Below are 23910 nucleotides of genomic sequence, written 5' to 3'. Positions count from 1 at the left end.
ACATACACTGACATTCACACTCCTCAGATTATACACTGCACCTGTTCCATGCATTGCACTAGATACAGTGTTACCGTGCACTAGATCAAAGTGCACACAGAGTCGTTTTGGCACGTGTGTAAAGAACATCTCAGTTCTAAATTTGAACAAAGGTCAGGCAGAATTTTTAAGAAGGGGTGGATCACAGAAGCTGTGTTTTGGTCTGTATTTGGGCTGTGGGCTCAGAACATGCTTCCCTGCCCAATTATCTCAAGCTGCCTTGATCTTATAGAGCAAGTTCTTCCCTATGAGCATAAACATGTTTATCCGCACAGCTAGTTTTGGCTATCTTAGAAAGCACCTGCTGCTACGGTGCTACCGTGACTCTAGATAAATGTGCTCATTATAACGTACTCCCACCGTGTGAGAGATTGCACACCTGTAACATTCATAGCACATATTTCACATCCTGAGCTGAACACACACAGATGGGTGGGGAGGCGTTTGATTTTTGTATTGTTTGCTTGATACCCCGCTCACCGTCCCAATTTTGAGGGGATCAGACACGGATGTGATGAGGTCACTCCCCCCCCCCCCCCCCTTTCCAAAAAGCTGGAGAATTTCCATTAGACGGTGTCTGTCACGGTGACGGGGCTCTTCTGGTGTCCGTGGTTTGACAGCAGGGGGAAGATTACATTCGGGATGATGTGATCTGCATGTCATTGCGATTCCATAGAAAAGACAGCTGAAAACATTAGACCTGCCCCTCAGCGGACAAATTTTTCCTGACCTAGTTTACCTCTAAATGCTTCTGCATGAGGAGAAATGTATTTGCACACAATCATCCTCCTGGACACCTTAGCGGGAACACCGCACGTTTATTCACGATTTTAAGGAGAAAACAAGCCGCAGACACTGCAGCCCACCGGAGTCAGGACAGTGACCCATTCTTAACGTGTCAAAGACACATTGGAAATGTTATGACTTCTTCAATGTTGGTACAATTTGAAAACATGACTGCTGATTCTCGAAAACTTTCAACAGAATATGTTACTAATCAAAGTGTATTAAGTGAAGTATTTGAAAAATCGCTCTGGGTAGAGGTGAAAAAAACATGGTTCTTTCATAGCTTCCCATGTTTGAAGGACTATAGTAGTCCAAAAAGAAACCTCACCCAGGAATGCTTATAACAGACGTTGTCTGTATCTGTGCTTTACATACCACTGTATTAGTGACTGTGTATTTATAAAGTGTTTATATGTGTGAATGTGTGTTTGACAGCTGTCTGAAACGCACACTCGCTGTCGTCTCCCCGTGTCTCCCACCCGCCTTATGGAACCAGACCCGATCACGAGCACAGGTGCTTATCCACACACACTAACGACACAGAAATACGATACATAAACCGCCTGGATGTCGACGCGGGCTTTAACGCACTGAAACCGACGCGCGCTCATACTCAAAGCGTCCGATTACAAAGATTACGCTGAAAAATGGTCAGTCCTCAGTTACATTCATTACTGGAACCGATTAATAAAAGTCCTCGGCTGTGACCGTATTATGCCTGTAGAGACTTGACACTCGCTCTTACTCCCCGTGTCTGCCCGGTGTCTTTATTTCTGTCTTGAGGGCCGTGGGGGGTGCCAGTGTTGCCCCAGTATTGCCCCCACTGTATATTAAAACTCACAGCTGTCCGCTGTGGCAGAAAATAAACTAAGCCTGATAGCGGGCGCTGCATTTTCTCATCCATAAAGGGGATTAAAAAAGGAACTACAAAATATGTTTCGGGTTGAGTTCTGTCTGCGCAACACGAGGCACAGGTGAAGTCAATTAACCCAGTGAAGAATATCTTCCTTGAAATGTTTTCTCAAAATTCTAAATCTGGGTTCTAGAACTCCATTGCTTTCAGTTACCAGTGGCAGTTGAAATTGTACTTCCCTCTAGGGTCTTTCAGTGCACTTATCCCTGGTTATGGGTATGCGCTTTGCACTTTGTTGTACATCGCTCTGGATAAGAGTGTGCCAAATGCCATTAATGTAATGTAATGTAATGGTGGTTGTTAGATCATCAGCAATAGAATGTTTGGTTTAGAACTTTCAAAATCTGATATTTGTGACCTCACAACTTAAAGGGTTAAAGGTGAGTTCTGTGCTTACATCATAGCCCCTCAGTCAGGGTAATCGAGTGTAGGCTGGGTGCTCTCTCGTCTGTTGATACATGGTAAGCCATCATGGTAAGATGGACAGAATGACCTGATATGCATTCTTAATATGATTAGTGTCACTCAAAAACCTCTTATCTTAAAAACCTTTCAGGAACTGCGAAAAAGCTTCCATTTTCCTTACCAGTGTAGCATTATGCTTTTGTTGAAATGACAGATATTATGTTTCCATGCACATAAAATGGCTGTGTATACCATTGTGGTAGGATTGGTCTTCAAATCATCCACTCTGTCACACATCTTCCTGAATATTTGACAGTTTTATTGAAAATAGCATTTAGTTCAAAGAAGAGCAAATACAAGAATGTCCTGAGACATCAAAGGGGGGGGGGGGTCCGGGTTCTTATTTTTGTTTTTGTTTTGCATCACACACCTCTACGATTTCTCTTCCTCCTGGGCATGTGGATTCTGTGACACCATTCACCTCATCCAATAGCATCATGTGACACCTTTAACCTTATCTAATAGGATCCTATGACATCATTCACCTCATCCAATAGGATCCTGTGACACCTTCAACCTTATCCAATAGGGTCCTATGACATCATTCACCTCATCCAATAGGATCCTGTGACACCATTCACCTCATCCAACAGGGTCCTATGACATCATTCACCTCATCCAATAGTGTCCCGTGACACTATTCACCTCATCCAATAGGGTCCTGGGACACTGTTAATCTCATTCGCAGCAATCCAGTCAGGCACTGTGTGTGTCCATGGGCTTGAGCTAGCATACCACCAAACCTCAGCCTTGTACAGGAAGCCCATAGAGAGACTAACAATGAGATAACTCTCTCTCTCACACACACACACACACACACAGCAATGGCAGGCAATGATGGTCCTCAAGGTTCCAGACTAGATCTTGGTTAATATGCACCTTTGTAGAGACTCTGAACAACCCAATCTGTAGGCTTCCTGTCTAAGCGTGACCTTCCATTGGACTACTATGACCTGTGATGTAAAGACAGCCATAAAGGAAGACCCAGGGGACAGCATTGCCTTTGCCTGAAACACAGATGGACTAAGTATGGATGATGTTTGGATGATACAAGTCACTTCACTGTAAAACAAAGCAAAAGGACAATTAAGGCACTGCACTTTTTACTACTTTTTTTTTTAACTGGATGGTGTTCTTACGGCGATATACAGCCAGTGGGCTATTCTGCGATTCCTACAGAAGCCCAGGAGGACACAAACCAGCAAATGGTTAAAAACATTATTTTTATCAACACCATTCAACTACCCGGCCAAAGACAGGGCCATTCACAGAGAAGGTCTGAGAGACATAACCCAGGCATTGTGGGATACAGAGGAGGTCTGAGAGTCATAACCTAGGAATTGTGGGATACAAGGAAGCAGATATGAGAAGAAGAAGCCAAGCAACACCAAGGCTCAAGATGTGTCTGCCATTGCAGGAGAATCAAATCGGTGGAACTGAAATATGCAGACCTGGCTGAATTTGTGAGCAAAAACAACCTGCAGTTAAAACATTAGCATTCACAATAGCATTTATGAAAACGGGAAGGAAAAAAATGTCACCATTGTCTTTTTTCACTGGGTTCCATTTTAGAGTTCAGAATGTTCCAGAACTCCAGTGTAACACAAAGCAATGATGAGGTTATGAGATAAACAGAGTGAGGGGCCTGATTTTTACAGATTCTCCATGTTGGCTTGGTTTTTTCCCCCAGCCGTTGCAGGGATAAAAACACCTTTACGTTTCTTCATGCAGGAGAGGCTTTCGACAAATTGATCGGCGTTGGCTCCCGAGGTAAAGTCAGAATAAATTAACATGGCGACGTTTTAAAGAAACAAAATTATGGAAATACAATTTCTTTAGAACACTGTTTTGTGTAATAACATTCACAAGAAATACTGTACAATATAAGTGCCTCGCTATATAAACCCACTCAACATGGCTGACCATCATCGTTTTGTTCACAGTACATGGGCCATGGTGCTTTCCATGTAATAGCGATCTGTAGCATATTAGCAATAGGAAGAAAGACTACAAACCACAAAAAGAGCAGCTTTAACCTCACATGATAAAATGAATGAGAAATAAAAGGGTAGTACACTGCCTGATTTTTCCTTTGCACAACAAACATTTGAACAGAGCCGTAGATCCCACACACACACACACACACACACACACACACACGCACACAATGACATGTTTTAATGTTGTGTTTTCAGCGGTGTCCACATTCTCCCATCGAAAAAGTCTCTGGATTAATGGAAGTCCCTTACATTCGTCTCCATGGTTACTGTGCTCAGAACCAGCCCAACCTTGCAGCACAGGTTTAGTGCAAGATTCTATTCAAAAATGTGTGTTTCCTTCTTGTGAGGACTTGGGACTTGCGGGGACTTGGGACTTGCGGGGACCTCAAGAGCAACTTTTCCTTTTCTGACAGGTCCTCATCTTCCGATATGACAGCCTGCTCCCCAAGTCCGTCCGCACGAGTCTGATTTCGGGGTCAGGGTTCAGAGACAGCACCCATTAACATAACAACTGCATGCAGATTGTTCTGTTGAGATGAATGGCTTTGCGTGGACCTTGCCAATACGTCCCTCCCTCCCCATGCTGGCCCTGGGGCAGGGGCCCGAGTGTCAGTTATTTAAGGCGAGGCAAGGAGGAACCCCCGCGCAAGGTCAAGCACGGAACGTCCCGTCTCTGTCTCCTGGGCAACGGGGCAGAACGGCAACATCATGTCACTGCCCAGCAACGGAGAGAACGTCAAGTCCCAGGACCGCTGGTTTGAGATAAGACTCTGTGTTACTGGGTGTTGTTTGTTTGTTTTTTTCATAAAGGAATGTACCACAAACAAGACACAATGCAGGCGAGCACAGAATGTTCTCATGCAGGACATTGGAGGACCAGAACTATGGGAGGCGCTGCTCAAATGGATGGATCTAGTGTACCGCTGAGCTGGTGACTTTTAAGGGCTGCACTGCAAAAATTTGTTTTGGTCTTGTAATAAGATGGCCAGAGCCAGTTTCACAGACAAATTAGCAAGCATTAATTTAGCTAGCAAATTAAGTCTAGCCCTCGACTAAATTCATTTTTGAACGGAGATTCTCCATACAAAACTCAATTTAGTCAAGGACTAAGCTTATTCAGTGCCCGTGAAACCGGCCCAAGATCTTATTTTTTCCTCTCAGCTACTAGCTTATTTTAAGTTACTGTTTGCTTGACAAGTGAAACTTACTTATCGCATTGATAAATATTGAGCCAAACTGCCTCACCTCATTGTCAATATAGTTGTCTTACTTAGCAAAAACATAAAATAAAGCAAGATTTTTAGTCTCAATGTAAGACTAAAATACCTGAGAGTGGGATTGACCTGCAGTGTGTTAGATGGGAACTCTTACCGGTTCAGGCATTTGTGTGGGGGGGGGTCACTGTTTCCGCCGGACCACCTGCTGGAGGTGCAGCTCGCTCTCCGCAGCCACGATGGGCAGCTCGTTCTGCAGGTGGTAGTTTATCAGGTGGCTGATGCTCTCGAACAGCATGTCTTTGGTGCGGACCTACCGAGGAGAGGAATCAGCAGTGTCTTCAGTGAGGGGGAAAAAACCTAAATATCGATGCAGACTAAAAACACACCTTTTCAGACTATACCTTAGTCCTCCCTCCTGATTTCCTCCCTCACCCCCTTCCAATATCCCTCTTGTCTCACCCTAACCCTTAATAAAACTTTTTTTTTTAAATTGCACTTTTTTTGTTTAGAACAGCTGTTCATGCGTGTTTTGCTACTTATGTGATGTGATGTTTTTAACTTGTTGAAGAACCTATGCACTTGTAAGTCGCTTTGGATTAAAAGCTTCTGCCAAATGGCAAAAATGTAAATGTAAACGTAAATGTAAATATCGCCAAGTTCCGAAACGACACCGCTTAGATGTGTTCAACTGAGACGACGGGAGGGGTTAGGAACAGGTTCCTGTGACACCTCTGTCACCACACACAGGTATTATTATGGGTCACGGTAACGCCCCTGATAATACACGTCAAATCCTTTGACATAAAGCTAACGTACGTTCACGTACGGTCGGACTGTTACGTCCCCCTGCATGCGTGTGGCTGGCTCCTTCAGGTGCAGCCGGTTGACTAATTGACCGATTGCCGGTCATGTTCAGCTGCCCAAAAAGAACAAAAGGTGGAAGTTTCTGCAGTTAGAAGGGACACTTTCTGAAGGGGCTTTGTGAAGAGTCAGTTTTGAAGGCGCCTTTTGAAGTCCTGTGTTTTTTTTTGGGACTGGTGTATTTTATAGGCTCAGTTAAGTGTTTTGTGCCATGTTTTTTGTTTTCAGTTGATTCTTTTGTACTGTTTTTTTTTTTGTATTTTCATTTTGAACTTTGGTTTAGTGGTAACTTGTTTTAGGCTGCGGTTCAACGTAACAGAACACGTGACAGGGCAGTGGTCACACACACAGCGGTCACACACACGGCGGAGAGGCCCTCACCACACCCTCGGGGTCCACCAGCAGCAGGTGTTTGGGCAGGCCGCAGTGCATGCCGGTCAGGACGTACTGCCCGGGGTTGGTGGCGCTGTCGCGCACCAGGAAGTCCCCATCGCGCGCCAGCAGCTTCTCTGCGTCGCGCCGGCTCATGCGGCCGTGGTACCAGGCCTCCCGGCGCAGCTGCTCCTCCGTGGGGGCCACGGGGGCCCGGCGGCGCGGCGGACTGGGCCACTGGTCCTCCAGCACGCACACACCCACCCCCGCCTCGTGCAGCTTCAGAGCGTCCTCAAAGGGCCCTGCGGAGGACAACACACACGTTACACACACACACACACACACGTACATACACACACGCACTACACACACACACACGTACATACACATACACACACACACACAGATTACACACATACATACACACACACACACACATACACACACTCCTGCCTCGTGGAGCTTCAGAGCATCCTCAAAGGGCCCTGCGGGGGACGACACACACGTTACACACACACAAACACACACACACACACACACGTTACACACACACACACATTACACATACACGTACATACACACACACACACACACACATACACACACACACGTACACACCCACAAAGACAAATACACACATAAATACATAGGCACACACACCCTCACACAAATACGCACACATATATGCATGCACGCATACAAACACACACCCACAATGACCCATACACACAAAAACACACACCCATACACACACAAATACACATGCACACACACACACTCACACAAATACACATGCGCGCACACACACACTCACATAAATACACACGCACACACATGTTGTTTGTGTAAAGACTTTCATATAGTACAGTATAACGTGACTGAGTGAGGCCCTCAGCTGTCCCTGTCCAGAGAGCCCACACAGCGAGCAGGACGTACTCATGTCAAAGATGTCTTTTTTGGGACTCTCGGGGCCGTGCCCGCCCCTGCCCCTCTCCGTCCCCGGCTCCCAGCCGTCCAGGCTCTGGGTGTTCACGTACAGGTGCTCCTCGTAGTCACGGCAACCAGGCGGCTGCCCATCGGCTCGGAGGTATCCATCCGAGGTCAGGCCTGCCGGGAAATACAGCAACTCACTCACCCCCCTCTCACCCCTACAGGAAACATTCGGCTTTCAGGAACACCACGGTGGTCAAATCTCTCAGGAACATTTCGTACCGTTCAGTGGAAACATACCGCTACAGTCCTCTATTTAGTCGTTCGGCACCGGCTCTTATCCAGAGCGGCTTACTGGAAGCGCATTCAGCTAAAGTGGCTGCTACAGCGGCGTATGGCAATCATTTCAGGTAAAACCTTCACTGAAAACAGCTGCTCGCAGAAACCACAGTCCTGAGAGGATTAAAACCATGGAGACACTTTTCAATGTAAGGGAGTGAGGGAGGATTAAAGTGCCCGCAACAAGTGAACTACATTTGGGGAGAGGCGAGGGGATACAACAGGAAGGAGCCAAGAAGCAGTCTTGAAGCGATGGATTTCTATCCCGTGTTCTTTATCTAAACCGAAACAAAATGTTCAATGTGTACTGTACTTATACATCCCCATGTGGACAAAATGGTAAACTTTACTTATACTTCAATATAAAATAGTATACATTAGGATTGCGTTCAGCCCTGACAAAACATAGCGAAACTTTTATTTAAACTGAAACGGTGGCGTGTTGAACCTCCTGTTGCAAACCGTGGGCGGATGGTTTGCTCATATGGTATCTGAGAAGGCTATACTCTACGTTCTCTGGGCTTTAAAGCATAAAGCTGCGTCATTCGAGCTACCCCCCTGCCGCACCCACTAAACGGGAGCGAACATACCTCAAAACCCGTCGCAAAACATTGCAGGCCATCGGGAAGAAACACATTATAACAAAATTTCAGATTGTATGTGCCCCAGGTATACTTACATACTTACAGCATACTATCTTCTTCAGATCAGGGCACCTAGTCAGAAATGGTCACTTGTGAATACCAGCTTTGACCACCAGGGGTCTCACCTGAGCTGCTGTTGCTGTCGGTGTCCCAGTGGACGTCGTAGCATAGCTGCACTGCAGGCAGGGAGGAGGTGGTGTCTCTCTTCGCCGGGGATCCCATCTGCAAGCAGACGGGCCGGGACGCATGAGCATGACAGCACTCATCAAGCAGCAGCCGATGTGTCCCCCTCCAGGCAGCTAATTACATTTTATTACGACATGCATCTAAAACAGCCGTAAAAGCAGACGCATCAACAAGACATTACTCAGCTCGGAAGCCCAGACGAGCATTAAAACGCCACTCTGGCCCCGTGTCTGCAGCACTAATTGCAGCCATTTTGTGGAGAAGGCAGCTTTCCTTTGTCTCTTATCACGGTCTCGTCATCATCTCTGTGCCTTACGACAGGGCTCGCAAAAACTGACGTCCTGGAGGGCTGCTGGTTCGGCTGGGTTTCTGCGCGTTTCAACGATGAAGTCGCTGATTGGATAAAAAGTCCTGTTTCCAGGTCCTAGATTGGCTACTGACCAAACAGAACCACAGGAACCTACAGACACTGCAGGACCCTTCCTCTCAGTTTGAGATTCCTGGCTCGCACAGTCGCCAAGCAGGAGGCCTAGGCACAAAACTAAGTAGCACGGTAACACTTTCTATGATGCCTATGTCTATAAAGCATCATAATATGCTCACAATACAGTAAATGCAGGGTTAAAGTAAATGCGTTGCTCAAAGGCCCAACAGTTTACAATGAATGCCTCTCATTCACCCATTCACACACACACACACTCACACGCCAACGGTTGCCATCGAAGGCACCAATCAGCTTGTCATCAATTGGGGGTTTAGGCGTCTTGCTCAGAGACACTTGGACACAACCAGGGCAGAGGATCGAACCGGCAACCCTCAGACTGCCAGACGACGGCTCTTAACCTCCTGAGCTAATGTAAGTATATTCATAATGCACTAGACCAGGGGTCGGCAACCCTGGTCCTGGAGAGCCGCAGGGTGTGCTGGTTTTTGTTTTCACCTTAATACCAGCAACTGATTCATACCCAAGAAACCAGGTGAGGCTTGTTAACTGTGTAATCCACTGCTTTAATCGATCAATTAAGTGCTGAGTAACGACAAAAGCCAGCACACCCTGCGGCTCTCCAGGACCAGGGTTGCCGACCCCTGCACTAGACTATGGCATCGTACCAGTAGCGCTACACCTCAGCGCCCTCTGGTGGTCGCTCACCTGCAGGGTCTTGCTTTGGGGCTGGGTGTGGATGTGGCCCAGCATGGCTCCGGAATGCCTCAGTCGGGAGTCCACCACTCCCCCGACCGGAGGCTCCTTCCCCGGGATGCTGTTGTAGTAGTCGTGCTCGGTAGAGTCATCGTCGTCTCCCCACGCCGATTCATCCGTCCGGATAATCCTGGCACGGCGGGGGGGGGAAACACGGACACAGATCTCAATCTCACTGCCACCACATCCGCCCCGGAAACAGCATCCAGGAAGCTCAGAGCGCTCGCCGCTATTGGCCGCCTGTCGGAGAGGGACCAATCGGAGCACAGGAAAGAAGCCAGGTACCTCCCACCTACCCAGGAAACACGGTCGAGGCCTACGCTCCCACGGGGCCGTCAAAAATCGTTAGTTTTAAGCGGCAGTCCGGCTCCCTCGATATTAGTAACATTAGAGGAGAGATATTAAATTGTAATGGCATATATCTGATTACAGTCACATGATCAGGAAGTGATTTTGTCCCCTCTAGAGCTGTGTTTCTCTATGGACCGTGGCCTTTGGATACCACTTGTATGTCCATGTTCTGTGTCTGTACACTGAATGTCTCTAGTGATTGTGGCCTCATTAGTGGTCTGTGTGTCTCTACTGATTGTGGCTAATTGGTGTCCAGAGGTGGAAAATCCAGGTTCAGCAAGTAAAGACAGTGGTCTGTGTTTTCTGCGCCCATCCTCACCGGTCCATGGTGGGGATGGCCTTCGGGGGGCTGTGCAGGTACTGCTTAAACTGCAGCTCGAAGGCCTGTCCGATGGTGCTGATCACGTTCTGGGCCAGACCGTCACAGCACTCCAGGATGTGGCAGGCTGGGAGAAACAGGGAAACACACACACACACACACACGCTCACGAGTGAGTTTACAAGCTGCCATGGTCAAATACATTCATTCATTCATTCATTATCCTAACCCGCTTATCCTGAACAGGGTCGCAGGGGGCTGAAGCCTATCCCAGCATACATTGGGCGAAAGGCAGGAATACACCCTGGACAAGTCGCCAGTCCATCGCAGGGCACACACACCATTCACTCACACACTCATACCTACGGGCAATTTAGACTCTCCAACCAGCCTAACCTGCATGTCTTTGGACTGTGGGAGGAAACCGGAGTAACCGGAGGAAACCCACGCAAACACGGGGCGAACATGCACCGTCCGGTCAAATACATATTCGACATAATCTTAGCTCTAGACGGTGGTACTCTGAGAACAACCCTGCATATTCCTGAAAAGTGTCAACAAAACATACGACTAAACAGAATGTACAATCAATCATATAAAAGTCACATTCAAGTCAATTCTGTGTGAGATTAAGAAATTGTTAAGGTTTTTGAGTAATTGCTTTGTGTGGTACCTCTCTGATTGACGGGATCTTTCGCAACGTAGGCAACGTAGTCTGGCGTGTCCTACAATGGAAGTACAAAGACAATATCAGCCATTGTAGAGTTATTGTAGCATTACAAACAATCACAGGCTATTGTAATGTAGCGCTTCCTGAACCGTGACAGACAATAGCAAGTTATTGTAACGTAGGAGAGCCCCAACAGTTACAAACAACCACAGGTTATTGTAGCATAGCGCTACCTCACAGACAATAGCAGGTTATTGTAGCGTAGCGCTACCTCACAGACAATAGCAGGTTATTGTAGCGTAGCACTACCTCAAAGACAATAGCAGGTTATTGTAGCATAGCGCTACCTCACAGACAATAGCAGGTTATTGTAGCGTAGCACTACCTCAAAGACAATAGCAGGTTATTGTAGCATAGCGCTACCTCACAGACAATAGCAGGTTATTGTAGCATAGCACTACCTCACAGACAATAGCAGGTTATTGTAGCATAGCGCTACCTCACAGACAATAGCAGGTTATTGTAGCGTAGCGCTACCTCACAGACAATAGCAGGTTATTGTAGCGTAGGAGCGCTCCAACAGTTACAAAAAAATCACAGGCTATTGTAGCGTAGCACTACCTCACAGACAATAGCACTCTATTGTAGCTCAGCGCTACCTCACAGACAAAAGCAGGTTATTGCATCGTAGGAGCGCTCCAACAGTTCCAAACAACCACAGGTTATTGTAGTGCAGCACTACCTCACAGACAATAGCAGGTTATTGTAGCGTAGGAGTGCTTGAACAGTTACACATAACCGCAGGTGAAGACAGAGATAAGGTTTCGGGCGCCGCCGTTTAAGTGAGACGTCTCGGCTGGCGTCTGGCAGCCGGAGCGCGACACGGCGACCGCGGCGTGAGCGTGGCGACCGCGGCGTGACCGCTTCGCTCACCGTGTCTCCGCCGGAGGCGAAGGAGATGGACTGCATGGGGTGATGAGCGATGACCTGGGACAGGGGAAGAGCGGAGAGTCATTCCTCAGAGGATCGATGGCGGCGTAATCCATCCCGCGCGGCTCCACGGAGCCAGGGCCTTAGCGTGTGCGGAGCGTGTGCGGAGCGTGTGCGGCCGCGCGTGTGAGGCCCTGTGGCGCTGAGGTCCGTACATCAGTGCAAGCGAAACCCGCTGAGGTCGGCTCTTCTGGGTCTTAATTTGGTGGTATAACGCGGTATGGTAAAACGCTCAGCGATCCCCAATGAGAACTCTGTTAGATTTGAATTAGCACTGAACATCTGCCCGTGTAATTGGTGTGTGGAATTGTGCTGTGGTCTGAGTTTCTGAATTCAGCTGAGCAGCACTGAGTTACATTGTTTTCTCTCGTTCTGTTGTAAGACGTATTGTACTGTAGGGGTTCTTACACTGTGGGTGACCCACTGCTCGTTCAAGGGAGGGGTTAGGGTGGGCCTTGTTTTATGTTTTACACTTTACATAGTAATTTACAACAGTAAACTAAAACATGCACTGTACAGCTGGTATGCAGTGGAGCTGGAAATAATATATCTAATAAATTCCATATCTGAATAATCATCAGCCTCCATATTAACGGAGGTGGGGCTCAGTAAATATATGCGTACATAGATTGTGTTCCGTTAGGAAATGCTCTGTGCTGATTGGATCTGTGCAGTGGTGGTGTGTTGTGATTGGTCGATGTACCTGTCGCGTGGTGGGCACGAGCAGGCCAAGCCCCTCGATGGAGATGTTGACAGTGATGCTCATCCCAGCGAACCGCAGGTTACTCTTCCCCATGATGGACTGCAGGGCCTTGTTAGTGGCCTGAGAGAGAGAAGAGGGGTTACACACCATGCACACACACACATGCACACACACACAGAAATACACATGCACACACACACACATACACAGGCATACACACATAACTACACATGCACACACACAGAAATACACATGCACACACACACATAACACACAGACACAAACATGCGCACACACATACACAGGCATGCACACACACACACTCACACACACACAAACACACATACACACTCACATACACAGGTACACTACACACACACACACACACACACACGTACAGAAACACACATACACACTCACATACACAGGTACAGTACACACACACACACACACACAAACACACATACACACTCACATACACAGGTACAGTACACACACACACACACACACGCTCTGCAGACCAAACACTAATCACACCTTCTTCTTCCACATGCCCTTGACCCCCGGCACAGCCTCATACAGCCTGTTGATGGCTTCCCTGGGGGGAGAGAGAGAGAGACACGTGGGTCAGGCCCAGAGCAGACAGGCAGCCATCGACCAGCTCTCAGGATATCAACACTTTCACCTGAGAAACCACCATCTCTAGCTCTGGAGGACATCAACACTTTCTCCAGCGGTTTCAAAACATAGCATGAGCTGGTTAAACCATGTTGAACATGGAGCTGGTCTGAACTTGTCAACCATCTACCAGCTGTTTCAAAACCTAGCTTGAGCTATTTTTTCAGCAGGGTCCCAGTCTAACTGCAGTTCTCAAGGAACAGTACCCTGTGTTGTGTTAGTGTTGATATCTCCAAGTCTAACTTCAGTTCTCGAAGAGGTGCATTGTCAGTGTTGATATCTAGCTACAGTTCTCTGTGATAGTTCTTGGTAGTAAGTACTGATAAGTACTCAGTTTAAGCTTCAGTTCTATGTGACACGCTTGACTGTCAGTGTTGATATCTCCCAGAACGTCAGTTCTCTCTGAGTGGTACCCTGCACATTGTCAGTGCTGATATCTCCGCTTGGCTGCAGTTCCCTTTGACACGCCGGACTGACAGCAGTGAAAGTTGGCAGCTGTCTGTGTCAAGGACCCGACCGGGATCAAGTGGCTCATACATATTTCAACAGCAGCACTTGTCCTGTGTAGAGGACCTCACTGAGTGTTCAGTTTCTGTTTCAGAAACTCTCACATCTCAAATCAGGACAGGGGGTGGGTGAGCGAGGTAATGCACCGCCTGAGCAGGAGGTACGGCAGCCGAAAAAGGCAGTTAGAGGTGAGGAAACCTCGAACATCAGCGCTCGTCAGGGGAACTTCCTGTGCTCTTTTTCAGTCCCTCTACCGTTTCTCTCTCGGTATCTTTGTGAGGTAGATGTGATAGTGCTCTCTCTGTAAATATTGAATAAAAGCTTTTTAAGTGTCAAATCTCAATCTCTCTCTGAATCTCTCTCCCCTCTGTGTCTGTATCTGTGTGAGTGTGTGCGCATATGTGAATGTGTGTATGTGTGTGCGTCTGTGTGTGCATTTCTGTGCATGTATGCACTTGCCTATGAGTGTGTGCATATGTCTGTGTGTATGCACTTGCCTATGTGTGTGAGTATGTATGTGTCTGTGTGTGTACTTGCATGTGTGTGTGTGCGAGAATGTGTGCACGCGTGCGTATGTCTGGGTGTGTGCAGGCACGTGTGTGTGCATGTGTGTATGTGTGAGTGTGTGTATGTGTATGTGTGAGTGTGTGCGCATGTGTGTATGTCTATAACAGTATAGTGCAACAGTGGGAGATAACCCTCCCTGTAAAACAGAGCACACAGAAGTGGTTCATAACCTGTCTGTGCCCTGATTGATTGAGCCTGAAATCCCTGCTGCTGAGACAAACAGACCCCTCGGTGAAATAAATACACTCGGTTTAACACAACACAGTAACCGTGAGCCCCCCCCCCCTCTCCTCCCAGTGTCTCCATGCTCTCCTGTCACGGTTTTCATGCGGTATCTCTGCCGAACACCTTTTCCCCCCCCCCAAGATTCGGCGGATGATTTACAAGAAATGGGCCGAGAAGGATGGCACAGAAGCATGACCGGTTCTTTCCAGTCCAAACCGAACCCACTCGCCCATCACTCAAAGGGCCTCTCATCACACATCGCATCACGCGGGAGATGTAATCACTTGAGCGGTATTTTTAGGGAGCGTGGGCTAGCGCTAGCCCGGCTCTGTGCGGGGCCCGGCCCCCGCCCTGCTGTGTGTCTCTGAGAGCGCGCAGCATCGCTCCACAGTCATTAGGGCCCATCATCAATAATACATCCCCCGATCACTCCAGCCCTGCTGTTCTCACTGCACTTAGCCCTCAGAGCGCCCGGCTCACGTTACCGCCGATCGATCCACCGAGGCCGGGGGGGGGGGGAGGGTGCATGGGGGTCTCAGCTGAGCTCCAGGGCCCTGCCCCCCCCCCCCTGCCCCCCCCCACACACACCAAACGGCAGGGCCAGAATGCTCCTCATCATAAACACAAACACGCACACAGGCTCTGCGGAAAACGCTGGAAGGTGAGAGAAACGCGTGAGTGCTGCAGCTCCTGTGATGCGTGTGTGTGTGTGTGTGTGTGTGTGTGTGCGTGAGTGTGTGTGTGTGAGAGATTGTGTGAGTGTGTGTGTGTGTGTGTGAGAGTGTGTGTGTGAGAGAGTGTGTGTGTGTGTGTGTGTGTGTGTGTGCGCGTGAGGGATTGTGTGAGTGTGTGTGTGTGTGTGTGTGTGTGTGAGAGTGTGTGTGTGAGAGAGAGTGTGTGTGTGTGTGTGTGTGTGTGTGTGTGTGCCTGTGCGTGTGCGTCTGGGCTGGGAAGGTTCTGGAAGCTCTCCCCGAGACGCCGAATGGCAGAAAAGGAGTGCCCCGCACCCGCAGTCCCGGTTTTGAAGAGACTGCAATGCTTTGGCTCCGCCAGCAGAGGGCGTTTATGCCGTGTGAGCACACGGTAAACAATGGAAGAGAGGGACATATTTACTGTGCCATTGATTTAGGGGCAATGAGCTCAATCAGCAGGAACACTTGGTCACACTGTTTTTGTCCCGGAGTGATTTTCAGGGCTCTTGTCTCTTTCTGAGGCGCATAACTGATTTTCTTTCACCTCTGCATCTACCAGCCATTGTGTGTGTGCATGTGTGTGCATGAGTATGTGTGCACAGGCATATATGCATATGCTTGCTTGTGTGAGTGTGTGTGTGTGTGTGTGTGTGTGCGTGCGCGTGTGCGCGCGAGCACGTGTGTGTGAGTGTGTGTGTGTGTGTTTGTGAGTGTGTGTGTGTGTTTGTGTGTGCGCGTGTGCACATGTGCGTGTGTGTGTGTGTGTGTGTGTGTGTTTGTGTGTGCGTGTGTGCACGTGTGCGTGTGTGCACGTGTGCGTGTGTGTGAGTGTGTGTGTGTGTGTGTGTGTGTGAATACACACATGTATACCCCCAGTATGAGACCTGCCATTGCACTGACACACAATTCTCCTGACCCACAGAAATGGGCTGACAGCATGACCCCTGTCTTACCTTGTCACCTGAGTTCGTGTGTTGAAGTCCAGGGACCGCATGGACTTCAGGACCTCGATGCAGCCCATGTACTGGAAAGAACAGAGACAGGCATTACATCACTCTACACTGCGGCGGAGGTGTGAGGTCACAATATGTGATTTAAATGTTCTTCACAGAACATTCTAATGCTGATGTCACAATCACTGTCTGGTAATTGAAAGCAATAGAGTTCTAGAACTTAGAATTTAGAACTTAGAAAAACATTCCAAAAAGCATACCCTTGAAAGGGTTAATGACGCAACGTGAGGAATATCAACCGTCCGATCCATTTGAGGGAGAACGGATCGTGATAAAGCACCCTTTTAGGCCAACTGACACCGAACAACTCCAAACAGCACCATTCAGAGGCACTTAGCCTAGCCACTCACTGAGGTCACAGTAAACAGACAAGACAGGCCCGCTAACAAGCACGAGACATGCACCCCGAGCCACACAAGTAATGGTTTGGCCCAACTGCCAAGTAAAGGCTGTAATGTTTATAACTCTGCTTCTCTGGTATAACACGCACTCTATCCGCTGCTTTCCCATGTGATTTAGTGCCTTTATTATTTATACTATTCTGGTAGTGCATTACTTCCTGGAACCTCGGAGTGACATCATAATTGACACTCGGAGGGTGGTAATTGGCTCATAAATAGATTAGGAGAGCTCCAGGGGCTAATAGCCCACAGTAGAGCTTCAGCTTCCCTAAGGGAAGAGGCACAGATGTTGGGTAACTGGGTTAGAGAGATATATTTCCTTATGTCTTTGTCATTTACTTGGAAAGGAGGAATAAACACACATACTGGCGTAAATACTGAGTAGGAAATAACCTAAAGCATCATGGCATGGCAGTTTAAAAAAAGACAACATCCATTTTTAGAAGCAGTCCAAACGCAATTGTTGTTTTATACGGTTGTGCAGTGCGGTTAGTGTTGTGTTGCACTGCAAAATCTCAGGGGGATCCATGGGAGGGTTTTCAGTTTATCTTTTTACTGATACCAGCATCTAAAGAGTTAAAGTAGGCCCCAATACAACACTGCAAAAAACACAAAATAACAAGCATGTTCCTCTTACTGTATATTTAAACTTTTTGACAAAAATAGTACATATGACAAAACATATTGCCAATGAAGCGAGACAGTTTGACTCATTTCAAGATTTGGCAATGGGGTATGGCCATTTCACTTATTTTCGACTTCAAGGGAAGAAGTAAGAGTCTAAGTCTCATTCTAAGAAGAACACGCTTGTTAAGACCTGCTACTTTTTTACTGTGTAGAGAGGCCCAGTGAAGAGTCTGATCAGGAGACTTACTTAAAAACTTAAGTAAGATTTTAAGCCTAAATATAAGACTAAAATATTAGTTGAGACTGACTTATCTTTCTAGAGACGCACTTCCTCCTACATGTTGAAGGATTCAGAAATAAGAAATCCATACTTTCCTGCATTATTTATAATTACGCAGGAGAGCAGAGAACAAACCTTGCCATGCAGTTAACAGTGCGGCGCGGTGACCGTGGCAACGGAGCGCTAATTTCCTCCAGCGACGGTAACGGCACCCCGTCGTCTCGTTCTTTTGTTTTTCGCGCAGACATTAAAGCGCCCCGGAGAGAGGGGCGGAGCCACGGCGCTGCGGGGGGGGGGGGGCGGTCCCAGAAACAATCAGGAGACGAGATGGCCAGGGAGACAGCTGGGATGAACTCATCCAGGGGGGGCTTTTAAAAAGATGTCATTCCACCTCCAGGGGCGCCGGGCGGACCGCTGGTGATGATGTCATCGGGGCCCTGGCGGCCCACACCCACGCGCGGGCTAACGAGGGGACGCATCGATAGTACAGTGGGGCCGAGGCCTCCTACACCACACACACAGGTGGAGAGAGAGAGAGAGAGAGAGAGAGAGAGAGAGAGAGAGAGAGAGAGAGAGAGCGAGAAAGAGAGAGAGAGGGGGGGAGAAAGAGCAAGAGGGAGGGAGAGAGGGGGAGAAAGAGTAAGAGGGAGGGAGGGAGAGAGTAGAGAGAGACAGAGGGAGGAGAGAGAGAGGAGACAGCGAGAGAGAAAGAGAGAGAAAGAGAGAGGCAGAGAGAGAGATAGAGAGAAAGAGAGAGGCAGAGAGAGAGAGAGAGATAGAGAGAGGGAGAGAAAGAGAGAGAGCTGCAGGGCTCTGCAGTCTGATGTAGAGCAGATAACGCCCCCGGTTGGTCTGCAGTGACATACATATGCATGCACACCTTCGCCCTTATCTGTCTGAGAACCGGCCATTTACTGCTTTACTCTAAACTGGGTGTGTCCATTTGTGTGTGTATGCAGTTGTATGTTCATACAGTATAAGTGTGTGTAGTGCATGTGTGTGTCTATGTCTGGGGATGTGTTTGTGGGTATGCTATATATGTGTGTGTGGGTGTGCACGTGTGTGTGTGTTTGCTTGGGGGTATGTGTGCATGCAGAAGTACATCTGGATGTACAGTATATGTAGGTGTGCGTGTGTGTGTGTGTGCTAGTGAACATGTGTGTATGAGTAGGTATGTGTGTATGTGTGTGTGATCGTCTGATCACACACACATACACAATGTGTGTGTGCACTCATGATTGTGCATGTGTACGTCTGTGAGAATGTGTATGCATATGTATGAGTGTGCCGGCGTGTGTATATGTGCGCGCTTATGAATATATGAATGTGCGTGTGCGCTTGTGCGTGTGTGCTTGTGCATGTGTGAACGTCTGTGTGTGTGAATGTGTATGTGTGAGAGTGTGAATGTGTGTATGTGAGTGTGTGTGTGTGTGTATGCGTGTGTGCGCTTGTGTATGTGTGAGTGTGTGTGTGTGCTTGTGCATGTGTGTGTTTGTGTGTGCTTGTGTGTGTGAGTGTGTGAATGTGTGCGTGTGTGTGTGTGTGCGTGTGAGTGTGTGAGTGTGTGAGTGTGTGAATGTGTGTACGTGCTCCAGCCAGTTCCCCTCTCCCAGTGAACTGAATGAGTGCATAACCAGATTAGGAGGCAGAGGGAAAGGTCCCATCAGGGAACCAGGCTCAATAGTGCCATTGTCCCCCTCCTCCACCAGAACCATCTCAGCCCTGTATTACAGAGCCACATCCATCTACACAGGGACCAGACCTGGGTCACACACGTCATTCTTTTACATTCAAATTCTTTTTCTAGGCTTTACGGAGCTTCAAAAAGTGCAAATCCCACATTCTGGGTGCCTCAATAGCACCAGGCAAGATCAATTGAGCACAGAATGGTACTTGAATCTAAAGCAATGAAGTATTTGAGCCAGGTCTGACAGGGACACCCTTGGCTAGAACCCGGAGAACGTTCACCCCAGGCCCGAAACCCTCGCCTGAACCCCGTCCTGAAACCAGGGTCCAAAGTTTTCCAGGAAACCCCCAATACACACCCACAGAACACGTCTGGATGGGAAAAGAAAGAGAAAAAAAGGCTTTTTCTTGCCCGGTTCTGGCAAAAGGGAGAGGGAAAGCTCCGGAATATTCCGTGCTCCCCTCCCCATTGAGCTGCATCCCAGGAAATAAACATCCACAGAACACGTCTCAGCCCTACACTGCAAAAAAGAGTCTGTCTTAAACACAAGCTGAATTCAATTCTTCATAACCACATGAACACCTTCCTAAAGTATATATTCCATAAATTGCAATACTTGTGTATTTACACACCAAAGCTCTTTTCCATCCACTTCTTGGAAAATAATTTGAATTTAGATTTTACATCATTGTGTACCAGTGGGTGTGTATGTCGTGTATCAAATTTTCAATCAATTCTCGGTTCCCCTCCAATCTATGGCCTTGCACCGACAGCATCGGGAGGCTTAAATGACTGTACACGTCTGTTTCTGCGTATCTTGGCATGTTTGTCACAGAGGCAAAGCGTGTCTTCGATTTCCGGGAGCGAGCTGGGGTCGGGTTGAAGCTGGGACTTCACCTCCAGAGAAGTGTGGAGAGAGAGAAGTAGCCTGCCCCGGATGTTAGGTGAACTTGAGAGCGTACACACAGCAGTGTCACTGTGACCATCATTACGTGTCTAAAATGGCGTCACAGGGTCTTTGAATCTGGAGGGCTTTTGTAAACCCTGGGTTATAAATCAAGTCATGTCGCGGTCGTGTGGAACAATAACCTTTCATAAGATCTCACTTCCACCCACCATGACAACTCAGAAACCATTTCAGCAACGCATTGTCAACATCATATTAATGCAATTACTGGGGACATAAGGTTGAACATGAGTTTATAACACTGCCGTAAGATGGTGGTTTAGGGTTGTTTGCCTCCAGACTCAAGTGTGTATTTATTATGAATTTTATATAAAAATGATAGTAAATTTATTATATAAAGATATAGCTCTCATTCAGGGCCGAAGTGAACCCACTTTTTTTTAGCTCCGTACCACATTATCGGGGACAGCAGGCAGCAGCAGGAATCGATAGTGTCAAGCTGTGTTTTGCGTTGTCGTATTTTACGCCGTGGGTATAATCTCTCTCATGTGAGCATCGTGTCTCGTCTCATTGTATCGCGGCTTTAAATCGACTCTGGTGCCGCGAAATTTTTCCGAAGGGGGTCGTAAAATTCGGTAAAGTCAAGCGGGGGAGGGAGAGAGTGGGCGTGAGAGTTGAACGCGTTCAGGAGAAGACGAACCCCCGCCCCCCCCAGTCCCCCGCCCCCCCCAGTCCCCCGCCCCCCGTCCCCCCCGCCGCCGGGCTGCCGAGATCAGCAGGACCCTCTGCTTCCCGCTATCCCGCTAACACGCATGTGATACAAATGACTGTGATTAAACCTAATTGAATATGGGAATGAACGCTGCCTGCGTAACCCAATTACACTGCGAGCTCCGGCCCAGCCGGGGACCGTGAAAGAGCCATGCCGGTTTGGCGGGAGGAGGGGTTCGGTGGGGGTGGGGGCGGGGGTTTCGGGAGGGGGCTGGGGTTGGCGCTCCTCTGGGGACGATCGCTGACATTGACGTCAAGCGGTCTGCTTCCAAACGTAACCCCTTGCGCGCCGCGAATCGGGACGGAGGGACACCTCGGGAAAATGTTTATCTCCGTGCGCTGCAACGGCGATGATACAAAGATACTCGAGCGGCTTCTTCCCGTCGGGGCGATAAAGCGTTTATTACCTCTGCTGCCCGAATATTCAGAAATTACAGTACGCCGCAGCCATGGTAACCTGGGTGAAAGTAATGTCGTGAGATCCTAAACAAAAAAACAACTCCGGTTTGTTTTGTCTGGCACATGCAATGAAGGACAAACACAGATGCAAACAAACGGTGCGTAACAAACACAAAAAAGACTGGTCAAGCAATCAACACACAAGATTCACAACCACAGCAATGTGCGTTGACATGCTACTACAAAATCTGTTTCACCAACCGAACATTTAAAAGCAAATGGGAGTCAGCGTTTAATTACACCTGTGTGTCTTTCGGTTGGTAGTGCAAGCGAACCTCAGATAAGAGCGAACACAAGCGCAGATGATGGACAACCATGCAGATGCATTTACTCCACCCAACAACAGCAACATCAACAACAACAACATCACACACTCATACCCATAACCATATGCACACACCAATGTAATCCCGTGAAAGATCTAACCTCTTGTCTATCTACATAAACCTCTAGCTAAGCTATTCACTTATTTATGTTCCCATATTGCCAAGCTGACGCAGTGTGATACGCACAACACATGAAAACAAAGCAATCTGGAAAATGTCGTAGTCGTCAAAAATTCACCGACTCGCTTCCTGCATAATTCACCGAAACAAACGATTCATTGAAGGTTCCTCCCGCATCATCAAATTCATATTCCTCCTAACCCACTTTGAGGCAAACACACTGTGTTGGGCGGTGGACACAAATCCCTTTTGCTTAAAGCAACAATAGCAATGTTCAAAAACGTTGCTCCGTAAAGGTCGCTCAGCGACGGCCGAAAGCAGAGGCGCCCCGGCGTCTCAGAGCAACAAGAGACGACAGCCAATGAGATGACAGAGAGCCCTCATGCACCTGCAGGTGCACGGACCCATGAGGACCCCCCGTAAAACTGTCAAACGGCACGAAAATACGAGACAGGACTTCCTGCAAACGGGCTGCGAGAGGGAGCACACGCCGATCTTATCTCGACAGCGCGGCTGTAAACAAGGTACGCTAGCGTAGGGCGGGATCGCGGAGGAGAGGAGCGGAGAGGAGAGGAGAGGAGAGGAGAGGGGCACTCACCCTGACCACGTAGGACGCTCCGGTGCCGGTGATCTTCTTGTCCGGGTGCAGCCAGCCCTGGGAGGGCTTGTGGATGAAGCTGCCCTTCTGGCTGAGGTCCTCCCGGCCCAGACGCATGCCCTCCAGCCTGGCCCTGCGGCTCATCCCCGAGCCCCCCGGGCTGCCCGACGCTCCGGCCGCCTCCGGTCCCGTCCCCGCCGATCCGGAGCAGCGTTGCCGGGCGACGGCCTGCAGGGAACAGGACGTGACACACACGGGGTCACAGGAGTTCAGCACCGCCGCCAAACTCGCCACGGGCCCGCTCAGGGGCATGCCTCCGGGCCCCAGCGGGGGGCCCTGGGGGGCCGCGGCGCCGCCCCGCCCGGAGTCCTTGCCGGAGGAGGAGCCGGACGATCCGGACGAGCCGGAGTTGGACGGGCTCCGGCTGAGCAGCGCGTTGGAGAACTTCCACTGGGGCATCCGCGGGATGAGCATGCAGAAGGTGGTGGCCCCGTCCTGGTCCGGGTCCCCCTCCGGGGGCGGGGGAGGGGGCGCAGCGCTGGGCGGGCCGGCCGGGCGCCGGCGGTCCGAGAGGGGCAGCGGGGGCGGGGGCGGCGAGGCGTGGGCGGCCGGGTGCCGGGCCAGCGGGGTGGTCACCGCCACCTTCCCGCTCATAGCCAGGCTCTGCATGAGGTCGTCGCAGGAGGAGGTCACAGACTCGTTGCGGAAGCGGCCATACTTGGGCTTAAGTAGCATGCCCGGGGGAGCGGCAGAGGTTTAGCAGGGGTGGGATTTGGGGAGTGGAGGGGGTGGTGGGTGGGTGGGTGGGTGGGGGTTTGGGGGAGGATAGGATGGTGCTCTTTTCGGAGGAGGGGAAGAGGGGGGAAGGGGGGGAAGGGGGAAAGAGGCGTATCGAGAATAAAAAAATAAATCTTGTTTTTCTTTTATTAGCGAAAAAAATTAAAAAGAGGAGAAGATCTTCCTGAGAGAGATGTCTCGCTTCTCTGTGCTGAGTGAGCGCTGTCCCGTTCTCTCCCTCTCTCCTTCTCTCTTTCCCTCTCGCTCTGTCTCTCCTTTCTGCTTGCGGCTT

The 23910-nt window shown here is 49.0% G+C and overlaps 1 protein-coding gene and 1 long non-coding RNA gene across 2 annotated transcripts; both read right to left on the bottom strand.

The window, feature by feature from the left end:
• Positions 1-2441: 2441 nt before the first annotated feature.
• LOC133127317 (uncharacterized) lies at positions 2442-3579 on the bottom strand. Its single transcript, XR_009708613.1, has 2 exons — positions 2817-3579; positions 2442-2720 (listed from the first exon to the last, which is right to left on the bottom strand). It is a non-coding gene; the product is annotated as an uncharacterized LOC133127317 (long non-coding RNA).
• A 22-nt stretch (positions 3580-3601) lies between these two features.
• Positions 3602-23576, bottom strand: shc2 (SHC (Src homology 2 domain containing) transforming protein 2). The gene is made up of 13 exons (XM_061240103.1): positions 22842-23576; positions 16606-16676; positions 13521-13581; positions 12984-13103; positions 12224-12277; positions 11294-11345; positions 10621-10747; positions 9903-10080; positions 8692-8788; positions 7590-7760; positions 6663-6955; positions 5575-5730; positions 3602-4955 (listed from the first exon to the last, which is right to left on the bottom strand). Exons 1-12 carry the CDS (start codon positions 23574-23576, stop codon positions 5602-5604), a joined length of 2088 nt encoding a protein of 695 aa, XP_061096087.1. The 3' UTR covers positions 3602-4955; positions 5575-5601.
• Positions 23577-23910: the final 334 nt, after the last annotated feature.

This window comes from Conger conger, chromosome 4 (assembly GCF_963514075.1).
Source record: "Conger conger chromosome 4, fConCon1.1, whole genome shotgun sequence".
Lineage (NCBI taxonomy): Eukaryota > Metazoa > Chordata > Actinopteri > Anguilliformes > Congridae > Conger > Conger conger.
This window is presented reverse-complemented; position numbering and strand designations above follow the sequence as displayed.